The sequence below is a fragment of the Scyliorhinus canicula genome, chromosome 1 (genome assembly GCF_902713615.1).
Source record: "Scyliorhinus canicula chromosome 1, sScyCan1.1, whole genome shotgun sequence".
Taxonomy (NCBI): domain Eukaryota; kingdom Metazoa; phylum Chordata; class Chondrichthyes; order Carcharhiniformes; family Scyliorhinidae; genus Scyliorhinus; species Scyliorhinus canicula.
In genome coordinates this window covers 42976475-43001586 of record NC_052146.1, presented here as the reverse complement: position 1 = coordinate 43001586, position 25112 = coordinate 42976475, and the positions used below count along the sequence as shown (strand labels likewise).

The window sequence follows — 25112 nt, the reverse complement described above, 5'->3', positions numbered from 1 at the left end:
CTCTCCATGATTGAAATTTATAGGTCTTGATCAGAGCAATATATTCTGGTAGCGTGTTACATATTAATAAAATGTTATTTTCTATCTCCTGAATCTGCAGATAATCATGAATGTTTAACAGATTTATACTTCAGTGAGGAAATAAATCCAATCTCCAAATTAAGGCAAAATGGTTGAATACACATTATTTCCTGCGCATATCAGACACCAGTTTTTCTAAACGCTGAAACGTGCATGATGCAAGAGGAGTGTAACAATATATGACTGGTATTGTTGAAGTTAGGCAGAATGCCCCATGTGTGCCTGAGTTAGGATTTGCCTCGGCGCCTGGACATTTTCCAACTGGTTATCGTTCCAAGTACACTGAACACAGATGAAGACCACAATGACATTTTACACAATGGCACTGCTCAGTTTTGAGTTTCTCCCCATCGCTGTGCGCCGGCGCGAGCTCACTGACGGTCACGTGCTGGCTTCTGAAGTAAAACGTCACGACGAACAGCTGGAAGGAATGGTGATACAATGGCCGCGGCGTTCTATAGGCTGATGTCTCGGTGTAGCCGCTTGTCGAGGTAATCAACATCAGACTGTCAATTCATTCCATTTGGTTACATGTCTGGATAGAGTTGGTGCGGAGAGTCTGTGCTGCACTCGCTTGGACATGTAACACTCCAAGAATGTGACATTGTCGGTGATACCGCCCCACTGCCGGGTTTAACTTCTTTATTTTTGTCTTTCAAAAGGACCTTCTCCATGGCTCGGTACCACAGCCGGAGCCCCTGTAGAAGGTGGGAGAGAGTGGCGCTGGGACTGGGCGCAACACTGGCAGCTATTCCCATTTCACAGGTACAGGTATAATGTATCTCGTTGTTAGTATGCTCGTTATCTAGTATATGCGTTGAGAAAGGGAGAGCGAGAGAGTAGTTATTGCATGAAGTTCAGACCCGCAAATGCTGATGACTAAAGTGGAATTTGAACATTTGAGAGAGGCAATGTAATCTGATTTAATTGTCATTTTTGGGAAAAGTTAAAACCTCTCTGCACATTTTGGGCCTGATCTGTGTAAACTAACAATTGATACAGTTCCATAACGCTAGTGGCTTATTTAGTCACTGAGGATATTGCTGTGAAATGAGCTGATATAATTTTGAAAATAAGTATTCAATGCCTGCATTCTTCACGTTCATTCTAAGAATGCAGTATTACCAGTGAATTTTTTGCAGGGTTGCAAAGTTACCAAAATGACAGACAGGAAAAGACCATCTGATTTGTTAAGGCCACACAGAATGAAATATCAGGATTAAATGTCATATAATTATGTTCTTCATTAGCTGTTAAAACTTTAGGGATGTCCCGAAGTTGTGCAAGATGCTGTATAGTGGAGGGTAGGTGTTTTGCTTTAATGTCTTGGGTGAATGAAGCATTGAACAGATAAAAGCTCAAGACCATGTTGGGAAGATTAAAATCGGGTAAATTCCTCTCTGACTCTCTGACCCGATCATAACTAGCCCAGGAAACCACATTGATCGCTCTGTTACCTTCTTTGAATTCGTGAGCTCAGCTCCATCTGGGAATTGGTGCTTTAAACTTTTTTATGTGCTCACTGAGCAAACTGACGACATCTTCTATTGTTTTACAATCCTTTGGGAGAAGTATAACCACTGAACATTTAATTTAGCTCTAAATCTGCATAATTTAAAAGTATAAATAACCCTTCAGCTGGAACACAATCCAACCCTTTGACTATCTTTACAAATCTGTCACATCACTCTGAAATCATCTGGCTTTTTAACCCTGTCTAAGGTTGTTTAAGCAGTGAATCATTCTTGTGACCCTCTTCTGCACCTTTTTAGAAGCTCCTGCACCCCAGCATGACAGTGGACCAAAACTCAACTTGATATTCTAAACATGATCAAACTTAGTTCTTGTATAAAGACAAACTGTTGTGCTTTGTTTTATATTGAATATTACAACCTAAAACCCTGTTTTCTTTGGATCAACTTGTCTATATTGGTCAAGGACATTTTGGATAATTATGTTGAGATAGGTGAGCTAATATTTGCTGAATCCTTCACTTATCTACTCAGCTTTTATTTCTTATCTTTTTCAAACTGTAGGAAGCATGCCTGATATACAGCCAGCATCGTGGTTCTGCTGCTGAGGAATATGTGGCAGAGTTGGCAGGTCTTCCCCAATCTTTCCACTTCAGGGTCTGCCAGTGCATGCACTCCTTCGTGGGTGGCCATTTGCTCTTCATATTCCCTCTTCTCTTTGTCACAGAAGGAGAGAGACTGCTCATAGTGAGTGGAGAAATAATGGTGTTTGGGAGCAGTGGAAAGAGGCAATTTAAAATTAGTTAAAACTTCAGATTAACGTCTTTTTATAATTATTAAGGCATCTTCGAAGATGCCTTATTATTAGGCAACAGCCATGATTTATTTATCCTGCTGGGCAGGATTATCCGAAATGGTTTGTGGCCACATTTGCTCTCCTCTCCCAAGTTTGGGATATTTCTCTTTGGAGCTCAGGAAATGAAATCTCATGTGCTTATTTCTTATTCTCTGGGTTGCCTTGTTTCAATTTTGTGGGTACGGAGGGTTGTATTATGCTGCTGCCACATTGCTGATTAAAATCTAAATCTTTGGCAACAGATGCAAAGCGTATGTGGAGTGACCCCTGGCCAAGCACCACAATGGGACTCCTTGCTATTTAGAAGTCTAATTGTAGTTTGCACCTGTATCATAATTTACCGTGCTGCTCTTTAGAAGGTGGGTTACAGTGTCTCCATGGGATGTGAGCATCGCTGGAAAGGCCTGTATTTGTTGCTCACCCACAACTGCCCTCGAGAAGGTCGTGAGCTGCTTTTTAAAATGCTGCAGACCATCTGTTCTAGGCACACCCACAGTGCGTTTGTGTAGAAAGTTCCAGTGACAGCAATATAGTCTCGAGTCAGGGCAGTGTGTGGCATGTAGGGGAACTTGCAGGTGCTGGTGGCCTCATGCATCTTCTGCCCTTGACTTTCTAGCTGGTTGAGGTCACAGGTTTGGAAGGTGCTGTTGAAGTTTCTGCCTTGCATCTTTTATATGGTACATACTGCTGCCACTGCATCGGTGGTGGAGGGAGTGGATATTTAAGGTGGTGGATAAAGCAAGTTGGTCCTGGTTAGTGTCAAGCTTCTTGAGTGTTGTTGGAGCCGGACTCATCCAGGCAAGTGGAGCGTATTCTGTAGTGCTCCTGACTTGTACCTTGTAGAATGTGGCCAGGCTTTGGGGTTCAGGTGAGTTGCTCACTGGAGGTTCAGTTAAGTTTCTGGTCAATAGTAAACCCCAGGATGTTGTTGATAGATGACTCAACAATGGTAATACCATTGAATGAATGTTGGTTAGACCCTCTCTTGTTGGAGATGGTCATTGCCTGGCACTTGTGTGGTGCGAGTGTTAGTTGCCACTTCCCAGCCCAAGCCAAAATGTTGTCCAGGTCTTGTTGCATGTGGGCATGGGCTGCTTCTGATGATGTCTAATTGTAGCTTTAAGTTATTGTTGGATGACAGAGGGAGGCTCATGCTGAACAATGCAGTGAATTTGCAAAAGATGAACCCAGCATTCTTGGACATTTTCATGTCCCGGGCTTATAATGTGACCTACTAGTGTGTTTCAGGGCATCAGTTCACAATATAACACATAGAAAGCTGTTGCACAGAATGGAAAGATACCTTTTATTTTGACACTCTGATTTATAACGGGTAAGATCTAATCACTGCATCCATTGTTTATACATAGTAGCTTACTCTCCTTGCTCAGCTTGCTACCACACATGTTTGAGAGAGGAGCATCTTTTCATTAGCCATCCACAATAAGATAGCCTGCAGAACCAGATTTACTGCAGATGTTCCTTCCATTCCCTCCCCTCACACCTGCTTACAGTCCTGAACCTGTGCTGTTGAAACAAAGCAGTTCAGCTGGAAGACGTTTGCTGATGGGCTCACTCTAAGCAAGTACCTGCTGGACCAGCACAGCTACGTTGTTTTAACATCTGTGTCGATCGTTTGCCATATGCTTTTCAATCATGTTTTCTTGTGCCTGGTTACACTATTTTGAAGCTGGATGAAGAGAAACATTGCGCCATAACTGATTTATTTTTCCCCCTTTCCATCCCCCCCCAGCTTGTAGAATCTGTTTTTATTTAATAAAACTGTACAGATCCCCTTTTACATGGATGCAATGTGATCTCTGAACAACAAAGGGTTTGTACATAACTCGTGCTCCTTGGGCAGAATTTGCTGCTATACTTGAGCATATCCATTGGATAATGTCAGTATGTTGTTGATGAGTAATATTTCATTGTGGCCACTTTAAGGCAGTGTTCTTCAAACTTTTTTTCCGGGGACCTATTTTTACCAACTGGCCAACCTTCGGGACCCGACCCGGCTGACCTTTGCGACCCACGCCGGCCGAAAATTGAGCGACCCACCATTTTCTCTTACCTTGTTTGCTGCTGACAAAAATGGAGGAAATGGTTTTGGGTCCCTTTGGCCCTCGTACACGCTCCTCCAATGGAACCTGTTGGATGAAGGTGAAGCCTTCTGGTGTTGGAAAGTATGGAGTCTCCATCTGTCCAAAGTTCTGAATTTTTTTCCTGTAAAAGTTTATAAAATAAAACCTCCCCCAAACTTGTAAAAAAAGATAAAATGAAAAAAATAAAAATTAAATGAATCCAATAAATTAATAAAAACCACTACAGAACTTGTAAAACAAAAAGCTGCAATGGTTTAAAAAAATAGCGGGCGCACTGCGGATGCGTGCCCGATTGTCGTGCGCACATGCGCAATGCGGGCAATTTGTTTTTTAACATGTTCGCGGCCGCTTGCAGCCGGCATTATGAAAAGCCGGCTGCTGCGCGGGGATTTGCGCGATCGGGACCGCCGCGAACAACGGCTGCGCGACCCTCCCGACACCTGCCCGCGACCCACCCGTGGATCGTGCCCCCGACTTTGAAGAACATTGCTTTATGGGGTATAATTCATGCTAACCAATTTAGGACTTGAATTCAATTTTGCTGTCAGGACTATTTACTTATATGACTATTAAAGATGCACCTTTTCATCTTGAAATATCTCTGAGAGCTGCAGTATGTATTGTTCATCCACTTTGGATGTAGCAACACCAATTTAATGGCAGGATGCATATACATTGGATTACCAGCACTTTTTGTAGCTATTGAGAGTTATACTTTTGTTAGAGTTGAATGTTAATAAATGCATAATTGCTTTCCTTTAAATAGATTCATAAAAGGTGCACTGACCCTTTGTTTTCTACCTTCCCCCTATTTTTAGTCACTGTTTCGATTGGCATCTCCAATAACTTTCCAAGGTGTTGTCGCTTTTCGAGTTGTTTTGTTGTTTTCTCCACAATCTCATTGATCTCTCATAGCATCTAACAATTCCCAGTAAAATGATTTGCAAATTCTTAATCCCGCTGGCCCAGATTTTATGGTCAGCAGAGAAGCAATGACATGTGTCCTTCCAGTGCTGATAGGAAGCCCACTGAGTTTACGTGGACTTTTGAGCTCTAATTGGGCGTCAAGTCCAGCACAGTGCCTTCCACAGGGCACCTGTGCTGCCTGTGAGCTGGACAAGAAACAGCAAGGTTTTTCACCCAATAAGATTGTTGAATCCTCATTGAGCCAGGCAGAATTTAAACCAACACGTATAAATTAGATTTAAATTATGTACAGAAAGCTAACTAAAGATTGAAAAAGAAATATGGGATTAAGAGCAAAAGATAAGATACATAGAGAAAAAGTTTTTTTTAAAAAGCTTTTAAAATCCTGAACACGAACTTCTGATTGAATGAGAGTCCACGTTTATAACATTTATATTTTCAGGCCCAGAGAGGTTGTTTGGCACTAATAATCATTTATCGCAGCTTTTTGAAATGAAACACAACACTCCATGCACCAGACTTAACCTTCGCTGCCATTTTGGTGGGTAAAGGACCCACATTTCATGCTGCTTTGTGTCTTTCCAAGCAGCGGCGTGCAGAGGTCTGGTGATGCCCGGGGCAAATCTTGATTGTATGCCCCAAAGACTCAAGTATAAGGCCTAATATACTGAGAAATAGTATGAGAAAGGAAAACATTTTGAATATATAAACACAGATGAAACATGAAATAAACGCTTTATTCGATTTTAATATTAATCAATCAAATTTATTAAGTTCTTTTCCCCAAATGATACCTCCTGTCACAAAACACCTGAACTACTCCACTTTTTACATCAGCTGTGAGAAATTCTTTTTCAATGCTTATTAAAGCCAGGTTGGTCAGTCGCTCCTGTGACATAGAAGACCTCAGATATGTTTTTATTAATTTCAGTTTTGAAAATGACCTTTCACAGCTTGCGACTGAAAATGCAATTGTAAGCAGTAATCTGTATGAAACACACAGCGTCGGAAAGACATCCCTCCCATACTGCAGTAAAGACTCCAGAGCATCTTTAGGATCAGGGGGAACTCTATTCCCTCCAGCTCGAAGGAGCATCAGAAAATCAATAATTTCGTCATATAACTGAATTGCAACCACATCATTGTCATAATAATTTGCAAAGTCTGAACATTCCTTTTTTAATTTCTCTCTTTCTTGTTCATCTTCAATCACTACTGAATTCAAGTTCAGAAGAAAAGAAAATCGGTCACTGAGTCTTTGAAGACGGACACTGCGGTCTTCAATTTCAGTTTTTAATCTGTTCACAATCTCTACCATTACTCTATTCATTTCTTCTTGTGCCGTCAGTCCACTATCTCTTGCTGACTCTCCAGGCATTCTTCTTCTTCTCCTTGTTTGTGCAATTGGTATTCCCCAATTTTCACAATATTCATTGGCTAAATCTATTGCATTGTGGATAATTTCGTCATTCTTCAAATTCAAGATATGAATAAGTCCTCTCAGATCACAAGAAGCTTCATGGAACCCCATTTTCGGATCCTGCAAACGTTTTGAGACTTTCTCCACTGATGATAAAACTGAGTACCAAAAATTTAATAAAGCTATAAACGGGAACTGTTGAATAGAGTTAAGTAGCGATCCTGCATCAGATTTAGTTTCCCTTGAAAATTCTCCTTCCAGCAGGTGTTGAAGGCTTGCAATAACGTTGTCACACTCTTCGTGAATTACTTGCACAGCATCATGGCTGGAACTCCATCTTGTGTCACACTGTCTTTTCACAGTCCGAGTGACAAATGATTTTAACACTTCCCAACGAGAAGTAGATGAAGAAAAAAAAGTAAAGAGTTTTTCTAGAATGCCAAAAAATGTAACAACAACAGGTTGCACCTCACTTGCATGGACACAGGCCAAATTGAGGCTGTGGTTCTCGCAGTTCACGAACACAGTTTTTGGGTTAACTTCAAGAATTTTTTGTTGAACACCTCCTCTCACTCCAGCCATAGCTGCTGCGTTATCATATGCTTGACCACGACAGTCATTCATGGAAATTTTGTCTTCTTCCAATTTTTCCTGAATTTTATTTACCAGGCTGACTGCATCTTTCTTGTTGACTTGAAAAAATCCCAGAAATGTCTCCTTTATTTCTACTTTTCTGTTTTCATCAATATGAACGTAACGCAGAATTTCAGAAACCTGATCTTCATGGGCAATATCTGGAGTTGAATCCAGCATCATGCTAAAATATTTTGCGTCCTTAATTTCGGAAATTATATTTTTCTTGACAGTTTCACCAAGAAGATTGATTATTTCGTTTTGAATTCTGTTGGACAAGTAGGTGACACTTTTTGGTTTCTCTTTCCCTCTCTGCAAGTGTTTTGCTAAGATGTCATCATATTTGGCCAAAAGTCTGATTGTTGCTAGAAAGTTTCCTGTATTTTCACTGACTGTCTCCCCTGGCTCTGATAACCCAGATATTCCTTCTCCTCGATGTCCACGATAGGCCAGATTCTGTTTTGCCAGAAAGGATATAACCTCGACAATCCGTTCAGTTATAGCTTTCCATCTTTTCTTTTCAGCAGACATTTGCTGTTGAAGTTCAGCATCTATCGTAGTTGAATGATGGAGTCGAACTACAAGGTTCAGGTATTCCCTCATGTGAGCTCTATGAGAAGGGCTTTTCTCATGGTCAGGTATTGTTGGATTTAATTTTCTCCAAGTGGAGAAACCGTCTTCCTTTCCAAAGTTTGACACAGACGACAAATGCTCCTTTGAAAACAAAACGCAAACAAACAGTAGCATGCTTTCCGATATGGGGAGTATAACAACCATTTTCTCTCCACAATTTCTCCGTTTGTGGAAACTTTATCAAACCACTGTTTGGAAAATGATCTCCCATCCTTCTCAGCAAATGGACCACTTTTATTCTGATATCTTTCAGGGCCATGTTGTAATATTGTCATCTTCAAATGATCTGGAATCGGTTTCTTCAAACAGCCAAAATCGCTTCTTTGCAAAAATATGCAAATATTTTCTTTATTTTCTTCACATGGTTCATCATCCTGACAACGAGACTGAGGAGAGAGAGTATTATGTTCTGACCGAGCTGAATCCGTATCAGAAAATTCCTTCTCTGCACCCACGTCATCGTTTACTTCTCCAGGTTCTCCTACTTCTTCTTTACTTCTTTTTATCCATGCATCTAATGCCCCTCTTTGATGGGACTCTTCTTCGACTCTGGCCCTCTTTTTTTTCCTGTTCTGTGCTCCACTCGGTTGTACACAAAATACTCGTAACATTTCATTTTCTATCTCAAAAACCGTAAGACGCATGAGAAAATGGGAAGAAAATGGTAAACAATCGGTCAGTTGCAGACGGATAAACCATATTTCATTTCTTTGTTCCTTCGTATCAAATTATTTCACACTGATTCTCCACTGATAATTTTGTGCAATTTATATCATAGACTTGCAAATTAGTGGTATCTGTATTCGAATATTAGCATGTTAAGGAATAAATGTCTCCTATTCCGAGATTAAATGCCATAGCAGTCCTCTGATCATCCAGGCTTCACTCTTACTACATCCCACGTAAATATTTCATTAAATATCGCCAAAAAATCTATAAAAACCGTAGTTGCACCTGTTCTAGAGCTATTCACTGACCTGAGTAGGTAAAAGAACTAATCTAGATGCACAAAAAGCTGAAGAAAAGACGAGTTATGATTCGAGGAAACGCAGGAACGAACAGCCACGTCTGCTTGTTGCTTTTTATGGTTGCACCACGTACATCATCTGCATGCGTGTGGGGGGATGGGGAGAAGGACCATTTTCTCTAGACAGAAAGGGTACACCATGTTAAAGGAATAAAGGGCTAACAACTGCCTCTGCAGTGTGGTGAGCCTCCAAAAGTTGATTTATCACCGCTGAAATTTTAAAATTACTATCTTATTTCCTTCTCTGGGGCAGCACGGTGGCCTAGTGGTTAGCACAACCGCCTCACGGAACTGAGGTCCCAGGTTCGATCCCGACTCTGGGTCAATGTCCGTGTGGAGTTTGCACATTCTCCCGTGTCTGCGTTGGTTTTGCCCCCACAACCCAAAGAATGTGCAAAGTAGGTGGATTGGCCATGCTAAATTGCCCCTTAATTGAAAAAAATAATTGGCTAATCTAAATTTTTTTTAAAAATTAAAAAAAAATGTTTTTTTTCCCTTCTCTGATTGGATGCCCGTGGCCAATGCACCGTCGGCCCCCCCCTCTGCATGCCACTGTTTCCAAGCCATGTCGATTGGCAATATTCTGTAATAGTGCAGTTTGTGCAGGGGCAGGGTGACACGCACTGCAGTTCCCACATTTACATGTTTAATTGCACTCGTGCAGACTATAGAATTTACTCCACGATGAGGTGAGTGCTGATGGCCTCAATTTTATCATCCATGTAAAATCTAGGCCATTCGTTATTGGGACATCTCTTTTCCTTTCTCTTTTCTTGCATAAATTAAGTTTTCAGTTCGGGTGAAGTGTTGGCACAGGAAACAGTAACTTATTTTCCCCGACCACTTGACAATACCTAACATCTGCATTTATTTTCTACAACAGTCTGAATCAACTTCTCTCACTCATGAAGATTTGATCAAACGGGCTGTCTCATTGGTGACTGATGGTGCCAATACCTTTTTGTCACAAACAACACTTGCACTAATTGATGCTTTAACCGAATATACTAAGGTATGCTGAAGGAAAATTGCTTTTTCTGTTTAAAATTGAAAAGAATCCCAAAGTTACAATTTTATTTATTTATTTTTCCTGTTGGGAGTTTGCATCACCAGATTGCTTCCTTCACCTGCTGCAATTTGCAGTCAGTTGAGCTTTCATTTGCTACTCTGATAGGTAATTACACAGCTTGCCAGAGGCTAAAGTAATGTGCTGTGCCTGGGCACCGTACATTCCTAGTGGTGATAAGCAAACCAACCTCCCCCAATCGTGTCAACATATATAGAATCATAGAATAGTGTTGTTAGGAAAGAGTGAGTGTTCCCTAGTACTTAAGTTAGAATTTGCGTTTTAATATTTACCAGATTGAGCTTATTGTTTAATAGATTGTACCAATATATAATGGGGATACAGGCGGCACTTTTGTTGTTGGAAAAATGATTACTGAACTTGCAAGACTTGCTTCTTCGTTATTATAGAGTTACCATCGGAGCTTAACAAGTGTAACACAAAAGAGGCGGTTTGGTCCATTAATTCTGCAACGTAGTTGAAAAGCAGATCCTGTTTATCGCTAGTACATTGTTTTAAAAAAATCCTTCTATTTTCTTTATGGAAAGCTACTGCTCCGGGAGATTGCAATGTTATCAATATGTAACTTTTTATATAAATTAGTTGAATCTCATGATTTCCCCTAACCCAACTAGATAGCAGTCCATTAAAGTGCTAGAGAAAGGAAACAATTGTATTTTTCTTTTCTAAAATAAATAAATGTCTTGTAATAAATATGTTGTTATGCTCTAGGCTGTCCACACCCTGATCTCACTTCAGCGGAGGTATGCTGGCCTAGTGGGCCATATAAGTGAAAAAGAGGAAGAAGCTATTTGGCAAGTCATTATTGAGGCTCGCGTAAAGGTATTGTTACACCTCCACTTCGGTCAACTCTCATTACGGACAAAACACTCAAATTATTATACAACAATCTCCTTATTGTAACTTACCAAGTTACCACAGAAATATCAAACAGCCACTATAAAAAGTATCAAAAGCTCTATTACACACCATTATCAGAACTCTGTTCTCAAAAGGCATCAAAACTCACTGCCTAAATACCTAAAGGTATTCCTCACCTGAGGAAGGAGCAGTGCTCCGAAAGCTCGTGTTTGAAACAAACCTGTTGGACTTTAACCTGGTGTTGTAAGACTTCTTACTGTGCTCGTCCCAGTCCAACACCGGCATCTCCACATCATAAATACCTAAATACCAGCCGTTAAGAGGTGAAGTGATGGATGGCTCGGTGGCGCAGTGGTTAGCACTTCTGCCTCACTTGGCTGAGGACCTGGGTTCAATCTGGGCCCAGAGTCACTCTCCGTGTGAAGTGTGCACATTCTCCCCGTGTTTGCGTGGGCCTCATCCCCACAACCCAAAGATGTGCAGAGTAGGTGAATTGGCCATGCTAAATTGGCACTTAATTGGAAAGAAATAATTGGGTACTTTAAATTTATATTAAAAGAGAGGTGAAGTGATCAGTTTCCCTCATGGTGGATTCTGATGTCCTCTTTGGGTTCCGGATCCAGGGCTCTGCTTTACACGATGGTTATTTTTACAGGCTATCGCTCCAGAAGTTCCTTTGTGTCTCCTTTTTATGCAGATCTTGCTCATGCTTCCAGTCATGTACTCACAGTGAGCCACTAGTCTATTAGTCACGAATGCTCAGGAATCATGACTCTCTCTCGGGTCAGATTTCTTTTGTTTTGTAATAATGATCTTTATTGTCACAAGTAGGCTTACATTAACACTGCAATGAAGTTACTGTGAAAATCCCCTAGTCACCACATTCCGGAGCCTGTTCGGGTACATGGGACAATTCAGAATATCCAAATTACCCAACAGCACGCCTTTCGGGACTAGTGGGAAGAAACCGGAGCACCCGGAGGAAACCCACGCAGACAAGGGGAGAACGTGCAGACTCCGCACAGACAGTGACCCAGTCGGGAATCGAACCTGGGACACTGGTGCTGTGAAGCCACAGTGCAACCACCGTGCTACCGTGCTGCTTTCAGGGATCTGTGTTCAATCACTTGTCCATTGAAGACATAGCAACAGCTAATGTCTAATCAGTCCCTGTGCTCACTCCCTGGCTGCACATCCTGTTCACTGCAGACCCTCTTTGACCATCAGGCTTTGCAGGTGTCTTTCCGAATACCCATCAGGCTGCAGTATATTTCAATGCTTCCTGCCAAATGATGTGTACTTTAAAGCTACAATGGGCAGCGAACATTTTCCTAACATCAGTGACCAAACGATCCAATTGAGACTGCCCATCCACCTTTCATATAGGGAGTGGCCGCCAGAAAAAAGAGGCCTATCCTATTCGGCAAAGTTAGTTTTAAATCCAGGTTTCAGAGGTCCAAAGAAGGTGTGTTAACCCTCCGCACAGCCTACCTGTAAATAGTTAATATTCAGAAACCACACCACTTCAGAAGGTTGGGAACATATTGTAAAATGAGAACACCAATTACATTGCAATTAAATACTGTTTATTATAAACCGACTTTTTCCAGTGCTAATTTAAAAAAAAAATTTTTATTGGCACTTTTTACAGAAAATATGACAACAAACAATGAAAAGCAACAATATAACCCATAATAACTGTAACACCCCCAAGACCGTATCAACGCATGTATCACATCCCCCCCACCCCCCCAAACCCAGTAAACAACAAGAGAACTTAAAAATAAATTAAAATTAAATAAGCAAATATAGTCATCGTCTCCTCCCCCCCCCCCCCCCTGGTTTGCTGCTGCTGACCTAGTTCCCTCTCGTTGAGCCAGAAAGTCGAGGAAAGGTTGCCACCGCCTAAAGAACCCTTGTACCGATCCCCTCAGGGCGAATTTGACCTTCTCTAGCTTAATGAAACCCGCCATGTCGTTGATCCAGGTCTCCACGCTTGGGGGCCTCGCATCCTTCCACTGTAGCAAGATCCTCCGCCGGGCTACCAGGGACGCAAAGGCCAGCACACCGGCCTCTTTCACCTCCTGCACTCCCGGCTCCACCCCAACCCCAAAAATCGCGAGTCCCCAGCCTGGCTTGATCCTGGATCCTACTACCCTCGACACTGTCCTCGCCACCCCCTTCCAGAACTCCTCCAGTGCCAGGCATGCCCAGAACATATGGGCATGGTTCGCTGGACTCCCCGAACACCTGACACACCTGTCTTCATCCCCAAAGAACTTACTCATCCTTGTCCCAGTCATGTGGGCCCGGTGCAGCACCTTGAATTGGATGAGGCTAAGCCGCGCACATGAGGACATCAGCCCATGTCCCACCTTCGATCTGTTCCCCCAGTTCCCCCTCCCACTTAGCTTTCAGCTCCTCTACTGACGCCTCCTCCACCTCCTGCATTACCTTGAAGATATCAGATACCTTCCCCTCCCCAACCCAGACCCCCGAAAGCACCCTGTCACTCACCCCCCTCGCGGGAAGCGAAGGGAATCCCTCCACCTGCCGCCTAGCAAACGCCTTTACCTGAACATGTTCCCCGGGGGAGCCCAAATTTCTCCTCCAACTCCCCCAGGCTCGCAAACCTCCCATCGATGAACAGGTCCCTCAGCTGTCTGATGCCTGCTCTGTGCCAACCCTGGAACCCCCCATCAATGTTCCCCGGGACGAACCGATGGTTCCCCCTTAACGGAGCCTCCATCGAGCCCCCCACTTCTCCCCTATGTCGCCTCCACTGCCCCCAAATCTTGAGGGTAGCCGCCACCACCAGACTCGTGGTATACCTCGTAGGAGGGAGCGGCCACGGCGCCGTTACCAGGGCCCCCAGGCTTGTATCTCCACAGGACGCCCTCTCCATCCATTTCCATGCTGCCCCCTCCCCCTCCATCACCCACTTGCGCACCATCGACACATTGGCTGCCCAATAATACCCTGAGAGATTGGGTAACGCCAGCCCCCCACCATCTCTACCCCGCTCCAAGAAGACCCTCTTCACCCTCGGGGTCCCATGCGCCCAAACAAAGCTCATGATGCTGCTAGTCACCCTCCTAAAAAAGGCCCTAGAGATAAAGATGGGCAAACACTGAAAGAGGAACAAGAACCTCGGGAGAACCGTCATTTTGACGGACTGCACTCTACCCGCCAGTGATAGCGGCACCATGTCCCACCTTTTAAATTCCTCCTCCATCTGCTCCACCAGCCTGGTAAAATTAAGCTTATGGAGAGTCCCCCAACTCCTGGCCACCTGCACCCCCAGGTATCTGAAACTCTTCACTGCCCTCCTAAACGGGAGCCTCCCAATTCCCTCCTCTTGATCACCCGGGTGTACTACAAATACCTCACTCTTGCCTAAATTTAACTATAGCCCGAGAAGCTCCCAAACTCCGCCAACAGCTCCATCACCCCGGCATTCCCCCTTCTGGGTCCGCCACATACAACAGCAGGTCGTCCGCATACAGCGATACCAGATGTTCCTCCCCACCCCGCACCAGACCCCTCCATCTCCCTGACTCCCTCAACGCCATAGCCAGAGGTTCTATCGCCAGTGCAAAGAGCAAGGGGGACAGGGGACACCCCTGCCTGGTCCCACGGTAGAGCCTGAAGTACTCCGATCTCCTTCCATTGGTAACTACACTCTCCATCGGAGCCACGTAGAGCAACCTCACCCATTTGATGAACCCCTCCCCGTATCCGAACCGCTCCAGCACCTCCCACAGGTACCCCCACTCAACTCTATCAAACGCTTTCTCTGCATCCAGCGCCACCACTATCTCCGCCTCCCCCTCCACCGCCGGCATCATAATAACATTTAGCAATCTCCGCACATTCGTGTTGAGCTGCCGTCCCTTGACAAATCCTGTCTGATCCTCGTGTATCACCCCTGGCACACAGTCCTCTATCCTGATGGCCAGGATCTTCGCCAGCAACTTAGCGTCAACATTGAGGAGCGAGATAGGCCTGTATGATCCACACTGCAAGGGGTCCTTATCCTGCTTCAGGATCAGAGAGATCAGCGCCCGCGACATTGTTGGGGGCAAAGCCCCCCCCCCTTCCATGCCTCATTGAAGCTCGCACCAACAGGGGACCCACCAGATCCGCATACTTTTTATAAAATTCCACCGGGAACCCATCCGGCCCCGGCGCCTTACCTGACTGCATTTGACCAATCCCCCTGACTAGCTCCTCCAATTCTATCGGCGCCCCCAGCCCCTCTACCAGCTCCTCTTGAACCTTTGGGAAACATAGCCTGTTCATGAAGCTCTCCATCCCCCCCCCCCCACCCCCCCCCCCCCAATCGGTGGCTCCGACCGGTACAGTTCCTCGTAGAAGTCCCTAAAGACCCCGTTTACCTCTGCCCCCTTCTGCACCACATTCCCATCATTATCTGTCACTCCACCAATTTCCCTAGCTGCATCTCGCCTACGGAGCTGATGCGCCAACATCCTGCTCGCCTTCTCCCCATACTCCTATACCGCGCCCTGTGCCCTCCTCCACTGTGTCTCCGCCTTTCTGGTGGTCAACAAGTCGAACTTGGCCTGCAAACTATGCCGTTCCCCCAGAAACCCCTCCTCCGGTGCCTCCGTGTACTTCCTATCCACATCCAGGAGCTCCCCCACCAGTCTCTCCCTCTCCCTCATCTCCCTCCTTTCCCTATGGGCCCGGATGGAGATCAGCTCCCCCCGGATCACTGCTTTCAGAGCCTCCCAGACCATCCCCACCCGGACCTCCCCCATGTCGTTGGTCTCAAGATACCCCTCAATACTTCCCCGGACCCTCCTACACACCTCATCAGCCAGCATCCCCACATCCAGGCGCCATAGCGGGAGCTGGTCCCGCGCCTCCCCCATCTCCAGATCGACCCAGTGCGGAGCATGGTCTGAAATTGCTATGGCCGAATACTCGGCATCCTGCACCTTTGGGATCAATCCCCTGCTCAGGACGAAAAAATCTATTCGGGAATAAACCCTATGGACATGGGGGAAAAAGGAATACTCCTGCGCCCTCGGCCTCCCAAACCTCCAGGGATCCACCCCTCCCATCTGGTCCATAAACCCCCTCAGCACCTTGGCCGCCACCGGTCTCCTACCCGTCCTTGAACTGGACCGGTCCAGTGGGGGATCTAGCACTGTGTTAAAGTCTCCCCCCCCCATGATCAGGCCCCCTGCCTCCAGGTCCGGAATGCGGCCCAACATGCGCCTCATGAAGCCAGCATCATCCCAATTCGGGGCATATACATTATCCAGCACCACCTTCTCTCCCTGCAGCCTACCCTTTACCATAATATATCTGCCCTCCTTGTCCGACACCACCTCAGCCGCCTCGAATGCCACCCTCTTCCCCACCAGAATCGCCACCCCCCGGTTCTTCGCGTCCAATCCTGAGTGAAAAACCTGCCCCACCCACCCCTTCCTCAGACGAACCTGGTCCGCCACCTTCAAGTGGGTCTCCTGGAGCATAGCCACGTCCGCCTTCAGCCCCTTCAGGTGAGAAAATACCCTAGTTCTCTTAACCGGCCCATTCAGCCCCCTCACGTTCCAGGTAATCAGCCGGATCAGAGGGCAACCCGCCCCTCTCCCCCGCCGGCTAGCCATAGCTTATCGACTGCTCGCCCCAGGCCAGCTCGCCCCGCCTGACCCGTTCCCCATGGCGATAACGCCTCTCCTCTACCCCCCCCGGCCCACACCAGCTCCTTCCTGGCCATTCCAGCAGCAACCCGGTATCCCCCCCCCCCCAAGGCTAGGACCCCTCCTAGCCGCGACGCACCCTCCATGGTACTTCCGTGAGTCAGCTGACTTCTGCTGACCCCGGCAGCTCCCGCCAAAACCCGTCCCCTCCCGACATGGAGTCATCTCCCTCTTGCCACACCTCCTTGGCACCGCTTCAGCGCGGGGAAAAAAACCAGTAGAGGCCACGCCCCCACCGCCAGCTCCACCCCCCCCTGCCCCGCAGCGCGGGAAACCAGAGGAAAGTCCGCGCTTTCACACTGCCCCACCCCACCCTTCTGACGCAGCTCCCCAAAATCCAGTTTCACCCCAACCCCCAGTCCCGTACAGAAGAGAAAATAAAAAACACAAACCCCCAACATTCCCCACATAACCCAAAACCATACCCAACAGACAGACCCACCCGGAAACAGAGCAAAAAACCATCATAGAAAACACATGTCAAAGTTACAAAACAGCAACAGCAAAAACAGCAACGACCATAGTGTGCCCCCAGACCCTAGTTCGAGTCCAGCTTCTCCGCCTGTACAAAGGCTCACGCCTCCTCCGGGGACTCGAAGTAGTGGTGCCGGTCCTTATATGTCACCCACGGGCGCGCAGGCTGCAGCATTCCAAATCTGACCTGCTTGGCATGCAGCACCGCCTTCGTCCGGTTGAACCCGGCCAGCCGCTTAGCCACCTCCGCACTCCAGTCCTGGTAGATTCGCACTACCGAATTCGTCCACTTGCTGCTCCTCTCTTTCTTGGCCCAGCACAGCACACACTCCCGGTCGCTGAATCGATGGAACCGCACCAGCACCGCCCGCGGGGGTTCATTTGTCTTGGGCCTCCTGGCCAGCACTCTGTGGGCTCCCTCAAGCTCCAGGGGCAAATGGAAGGACCCCGCTCCCATCAACGAGCTCAACACCGTGGTCACATACGACGGGAGATCCAACCCCTCCAGCCCCTCCGCCAGGCCCAGGATCCTCAAATTCTTTCACCTCGTGCGAACGTCCAGCTCCTCCAAGCGGTCTTGCCACTTTTTGTGAAGTGCCTCGTGCAACTCCACTTTCCCCACGAGGACCACGGCCTCCTCCTCCCGCTCAGCCGCCTGCTGCTGCAACTCCTGAATGGACACCTCCTGGGCCGCCTGGGTCTCAAGCAGCCTGTTGGTAGTCGCATTCAGGGAGTCCAGCAACTCAGCCTTCAGCTCCGCAAAACAGCGCAGAAGAGCAACTTGCTGCTCCTGCGCCCACTTCCACCAGTCTTCGGGTGTTCCGCCGGCCGCCATTTTGTCCTTCTTCCCCCACTTTTCTTGGGGAGCTGCTGCAGCCTTTTCCTTTGCCCCACTCTCGGTGAGCACCATAAATTTCTGGGACTGCTCCTCCAAACACCTTCCCCCGCCAGGATTTGTTGAAACGGGCCCTCAAATAGGCTCGAAAGTCCTTTAGTAGCGGGAGCTGCCGAACGTGCGGCTTAGCTCCACATAGCCACAACCGGAAGTCCCCAGTGCTAATTTTCAGAAGTTACAGGAATATTACGGATGAAGAAGCCATTCTGCCTGACCTTCCAAAATGTCCCTAAAGTATCTCCAACGCAACATCGAGTTGGTTCTTAAATGAGTCGAGGGTTTTCATCTCCATTACTGTCTGGGGAAGTCCACATTATGTGTATCGTCACTCCTGGGTGAAATAAAGCTTCCATATATTGATCCTAAATGCAATAATTTGAACCTCTGATACCTTGTCATATTCAATTTAATTTTAAATAATTTATTAAAATTATTTATAACTGAAAGAATCTTAAAAACAAATTAAATTTCCCCATGGAGGATACATAAAGAGATGTGTATATTGTTTGCAAAAAACACTTGAAAACTTTCTATTTATTTCCAGGTATGCTGCTAGTGATTTATAACTTTTGATATCTTTTGAAATTAATTACAGATGAACATGCATCGAGAAAAATATCTAAGTTTTGAGGCCAGGTGGATGGCTGCAGTCAGCCTCTCTGAAAAGGCAGCTGAGGCTGCATATCAAGCAGGTATTGTGCACATTGAAACTCTGAAAGAGATGGTTTGACCATAAGGCATAGGATCAGAATTAGGCCACTCGGCCCATTGAGTCTGCTCCGCCATTCAATCATGGCTGATCTTTTTTCTCATCCCCGTTCTCCTGCCTTCTCCCCATAAACCCTGATCCCCTTATTGATCAAAAACCTATCTATCTCTGTGTGAAAGACACTCAGTGACACTTTGGTTGCAGCAATTTTCAAGTGAAGATACTTGAGAAAGACATGAGTGAAACTCTTCGACTGGAAGCATTGTTTGTACTCCATACACGTCGTGTTTGGAGCGTTTCATGAATAAGACTGAGGCAGTCATCATTGAGCATCTGATTAAACATCAATACAATTGCTATTAAAAGTTTTTAGCGAATTTGACTCCTGGAAGCCAAAGACTAGGTTAAATATACAATGGAAATACTTGGATAGAATAATTTAAAGTATCTATTGTATACACACACACGCACACTATTTGCAAACCATTGCGCTGAAGAAGTTTTTGAAACGTATTACCCAGATAGTTTGCTCATTGATGACTCAATCAGCATAAAGCTGTGGAAGGACAGAGCAAGAACAAAAACAAAAGTGGCCATTTCAGAGATTTTAGAGAAGACATTATTGGACGTTCACTAGCATGCTTGGCTCTCGAAGCAGCTCAACATTGACCTTTTTTCTGAACTGTTTCTTCATCTTCCGCTGGTTCTGGTGGAGTTTAATGAACAAGAGGAGCGGATGAGCCGATGGTCTGTCCAGCAGTCATCTGCACTGGTCATTGCTTTGGTGATGAGGGCATCCGGTCTCTGGATCGGGCGATGACGAAGTTGATCATGGGCCAGTGATTTTATTGTGGATGTCTCGAGGAAGTCTTGAACTTGGATAATCAAGAAGGCTCCAGTCCTTTATCAACCCATCCCAGTGCAAGATCTAATCTCTCACTCCAAGATAAATGGAAAAACCATACCAAACATGGAACATTTCCCCTACCTGGGGAGCCAACTCTCATCTAAGGCTAACATCGATGCTGAGATCCAACATTGTTTTCAATCCATGATTCTCCTTCGGGTGCCTAAGGTCGAGAGTCTTTGATGACTGCAACATCCGTGCTGATACCAAGATCCTTGTGGACAAGGTGGTCGTCCTCCCAACTAATCTTATGGCTCAGGACTACATATAGACGTCACCTCAAGGCATTGGAGAGGTACTATCAACGCTGTCTGAGATTCTCCGCATCAGCTGGGAAGACAGGCGTGCTAACATCAGTATCCTTGAAGGAACCTTGAGCACTAGCATTGAGGCCATGATCATTCAATACCAACTCTGTGGGGCTGGCCATGTGCTTAGGATGTCAGAGTTCTGACTGCCAAAGCAAATCTTGACCAGATCAAGGAAGGCTCCAGTACAAAGGGGAGACAAAGGTAGAACTTCAAAGATAACCTGAAAGCTGACCTCCAGATAGATATCAATGCCAGGGAGATCCTTGCTCAAAAGAGACCTACTTGAAGGTGCCTCCTAGTTGAAGGGACACAGTTCTTCAAGGATCACCGGCCATCTAGAGTTCAAGGACCAATCCCACCTCCTGGAATCACCTGCCAAGTGTGCAATCGAAGATGTGACTCTAGGCTCATCAGCCATGCAAGGTCCCGCAGAACCCATAGAATCCCTACAGTGCAGAAGGAGGCCATTTCAGCCCATTGAGTCTGTACCAACCCTCCAAAAAGAGCACCCCGCCCTATACCTGCAAGCCCATCTACCTGCACATCTCTGGACTGTAGGAAGAAACCAGAGTACCCAGAGGAAACCCAATCAGACACTGGGAGAATGTGCAAGCTCCACACAGTCACCCAAGGCCAGAATTGAACCCGGGTCCCTGGTGCTGTGAGGCAGCAGTGCTAATTACTGTGCCACCGTGCCACCCCTAATAGCAGAGAATGGTTTTAATCCATTGATCTGGGTTACGGGCCCAGCATGCTTCTGCTGTGCCACTCTACTACCCACGACCAATAACAGAGTTTCTTCGGTGGACAGTCATACTTGTTAACGAATGATCGTCGAAGAAGGAGAATAGGATGTACACACGCGCAGACTATTTTCAAACCATTGCGCTGTTTTTGAAACATATTACCCAGTTAGTTTGTTCATAACTCTCAGCAGAAAGATGTAGATGGACAGAGGAAGAACAACAATTTGCATTTGTATAGCACTTTTGACACAGTAAAACATCCCGAGGTGCTTCATTATCAACCAAAAAGCTGACAGCGAGCCACATAACAAATGTTTTAGGTGAAAAACTTGGTCAAAGAAGTTAAATAGCCTTTTAAAGGAGGTAGAGAATATGAAAGGTTCAGGAAGAGGAGTTCAGAACTTGGGACCCTAAACTGCATAAGACATGGTTGTGCTTGATGGGGAAATTCGGGATGTGAAGAGGCTAGGACTAGAAGAGCACAGATTCTTGGAGGGTTCAAGGACTGGAATAGGTCAGAGGTGGGGAGAAGCAGAATCATTTTTTGAAGTTGAGGCATTGCTGGACTAGGAGCTAGAGTAGGGCAACGAGCTCTGGGATCAGGAGAAAGAGTTAAATCTACTTATGGAGTGGGGGTGCAGGATAATATTCTCTATAGTCTACTTGTTTGATTTCCTTTAGTTTACTCATTGGTGAGTTTTATTCTCTGGGGAGCAGTGTTGACTTGCGCCGTAGCAGTTTCATCACTGTCGAGTGCTGAGTATGTCTTTCTGGGATTGTGTTTTTGCTCTCGTTGGTAACCTGGAGCTGCCAACACCTCTTCATTTGGTGGGCACGAATGTGGCGATTTTCAGATTTCGAAAGTGGCCCAAAATAATTAGTGCCAATTTATAATTTGCCAACACTAGGCATCAGAAGGACACCCTTGATGGACCAGTGTGAATTATTTTTCCATTTGTGACACCAACGGTTCTTGAGGTGGGAGATTAGTTAGTAATTTATTGATTAAATGATTGAAAAATATGGGGAAAATTCAAGCTGTGAACTCCAAGCTATGTCGGGCTTGAGTTGAACATAAATATTTCCAATTTTTGTGGTGTCTTGAGATGTCCAATAATGTTGAATTCTGGCTGTGGTGCTGTGAACCCAGATCAATTGGAGTGGAGTATGTACATCCTTGTTTTCTGTAGGACCCTTGCAATTGTCAGAGAACTTAAGAATTCGGTGCTTGCTGCCTCAAGAGGTGAAAAGGCATTTGATCAGATTTTGCTTCCTCCTTTCTTCTGTTTCCCATCTCCCACTGTTGGTTCGAATGCCGTAGGAATAGGATTAAATTATTTAGCCACCTTCCTCTCCCCCAGCTCCCCCAAAACTGTTTTGCCATTCCGTTTGACCATGGCTGATCTGTATATCAATTCCATTGTCTCCTATGATGTCCTTGCCCAACATTGATCTGTCTTGCGTTTCAATTGACCCAGCATCCACGGTCCTTCGATGTAGGGACTCTAATTTTAAAGTATTTTCCCCACAGGTGCAGATTCCGCCTCGGTTACTGCGCACACGCACATTCAGATGGCACAGAATCAGGTGGAGGAGATTAAACAACTGGCCCTCAAAGCCGAGGCTAAATTGGCTCAAGTACAGGCAAAAGAAATTCATGGGAAAAGAATAGAAGAGGCTGCAGTGAAAGCTGGGAACCTGCCAGCAAAAGAAGAAGAAATGCCCGAACAGTATCTACGGGAAGACTAATCTGTAGAAATAAACCATTCGCTGCACTCGGAAATTGGGGATTTCTCGAAGTTTCGGCTTATGTGAAGGGTTTTACAAATGTTTGTAAGATATAACAATTTTGTAATCAACAGTTCTTTTTGTTGCGAATTTAGAATTAATTACCTCTGTAGAGATTCTATGATAGCAAGCCACATAAAATATTCTCTAAATAAAATTGTGCTTTGCCTAAAATCGGATCTGTGCTGTACGGTTCTATGTTTACATGATGTTAATTGTGTTGATGTGCTGTGTGTGTGTGTAACCCATGGTGGAAACTTATGTCATTCTCCAATACTGGAAAGTATCCTTCATTCCTGTAGTAACGTTCTGAAGTTGGCTTTATCGTTCAGCTAAACTGAAGGCTAATGAGCTTGGACAATGAGGGGCTCCATGCTTGGGGGCGGATGGGGTGGGAGATCTGCTTCTGACTTTATATTTTATATTCCAGCTCCCCTTTATCTTTTATTCCTATAATTTGCCCTGTAAAACATGCAACCAAATAAAGTGATTTGATCCATTGCCCTTTCTGTCTAATGCACCAGACTTTATTTAATTGACATTGCAGCACACCAAACTGGAAGTGATTAATAAAAGCTCCTCATTGTAAAGCCACGGATTCCAAACCAAAAGACCACGAACTGAATGTTTAGAATATTATCCGAGCGGAACTCTCAATTTCACCTGGTAAATGAATGGTGAGTGTGAACCCATCAGCAAACCTGGCAAATGTTCACAGAATATTTGATCCTCTTTGTATTATCCTTACAACCATGGGTAGAAAGATATCCATCCATCTGTTTGTTTATCGGTCCACATTTCTGTGAGGGAGGGAAGGGCGGGGATGACCTATTGCTCCTTCCCATATAGTGTTCTGGTATGTACAGCACAGGAACAGGCCCTTCAAGCCTATACCAGTCATGATCTCGCCCTTGGCCAAAACCCTCAGTATCCCTCTCTACCCATCCTATTCATGTATTTGTCGAGATGCCTTTTGCTGTTAATGTACCTGCTTCCACAACCTCCCCTGGCAATGCATTCCAGGCACTCCACCCTCTGCGTATAAAATCCTGACTCACACATCCCCTCTAAACTTTGCATACCTGAAGGGCCAAATGGCCTCCTTCAGCATTCTGGAGATCCTATGATAATGACTGATGGATTACCCCTTTGGCAGCTTCATGCACAGCCCAGTATTGTCCAGTGATGACAGACCATAAGACATAGGAGCAGAATTAGGCCACTTGGCCCATCGCGTCTGCTCTGCCATTCAATCATGGCTGATATTTTGTCATCCCCATTCTACTGCCTTCTCCCCATAACCCCTGATCCCCTTATTAACCAACCAATCTACCTCTGTGTTAAAGACGCTCAGTGAATTGGCCTCCACAGCCTTCTGCGGCAAAGAGTTCCACAGATTCATTACCCTCTGGCTGAAGAAATTCCTCCTCATCTCTGTTTTAAAGGATTGTCCCTTTAGTCTGAGATGGTGTCCTCTGGTTCTAGTTTTTCCTACAAGTGGAAACATCCTCTCCACATCCACTCTATCCAGGCCTCGCAGAGAGCTAAGCTTGCTCAGTTTGGGCATTTTACATATTTGTTACAATCTCACTTGTTAACTTCAAAATGACTATTATAGTAGGATGGCCTTTTTCAAATTTAGTTCCTTTCTACAAATGCTTAGATATGCTGTAAAGTACAAGCGAGAGAAATGTTCTGTTTAGTATAGCACTATTCACGTGACCAAACAGGGTTGATTGTGAGATTTTGGAAGAGATAGAGTCATTAGCAGTTGATTGCGATGAAGTATTGATTATGTTGTTTCTCAAGAAGCTAAATAGTCACCAAGGTGCCAGGTTGCACAGTGCTATCGTTTTAGTTGTGGGACGTGTACATTTTAGTGACATTGCCTGAATGGCTAGTGTGAAACTCAGCACAATGATTGGTGCTTGTTACATCTGGAATGGGATTTTGGTGGGAGAGAACACTTACAACAATGTTGTTCTAGCAGAAGGCTGAACTATTGTTTACTTTTGCCACAGTGGCGATCCTTCTAGATGAATATTATCCAGCCATGATGAGTTGAATAATCACTTTGCAATTGATTCTGTTATTGCTGAATCTTGCACATGTGCATTACCAACATCCATTAACAAGCAAAACATTGACATCTGCTTGTTTTTATTAGCAACTTGCATTTACAAAATGCATTTAATGTAATTAGGTAGGAATGTTAGCAGAGTTTGGCACTAATGCAATATTGGGACTGTTGTAGTAGCTTTCAAGAAATTCCTTGGGGGAGAGGTGTTTTTTTTAGTTTAGGCGGGCAGCATGGTTGGCGCAGGCTTGGGAGGGTCGAAGGGCCTGTTCCTGTGCTGTACTTTTCTTTGTGGAGAGTTTTTAGGGAGTGAATGCCAGAGCTTAAGGTCTAGGCACCTGAAGGTATTGCTGCCAATGGTGGAAAGATTA

General features: G+C 45.3%; 1 protein-coding gene across 1 annotated transcript; it reads left to right on the top strand.

Annotated features, from left to right (window-relative positions):
- Window positions 1–458: 458 nt before the first annotated feature.
- On the top strand, window positions 459–23168 carry LOC119962057 (diablo homolog, mitochondrial-like). The gene is made up of 6 exons (XM_038789865.1): window positions 459–572; window positions 744–846; window positions 10038–10166; window positions 10953–11063; window positions 18799–18895; window positions 22408–23168. The coding sequence occupies exons 1-6, from the start codon at window positions 523–525 to the stop codon at window positions 22623–22625; spliced, it is 708 nt and encodes a 235-aa protein (XP_038645793.1). The 5' UTR covers window positions 459–522; the 3' UTR covers window positions 22626–23168.
- Window positions 23169–25112: the final 1944 nt, after the last annotated feature.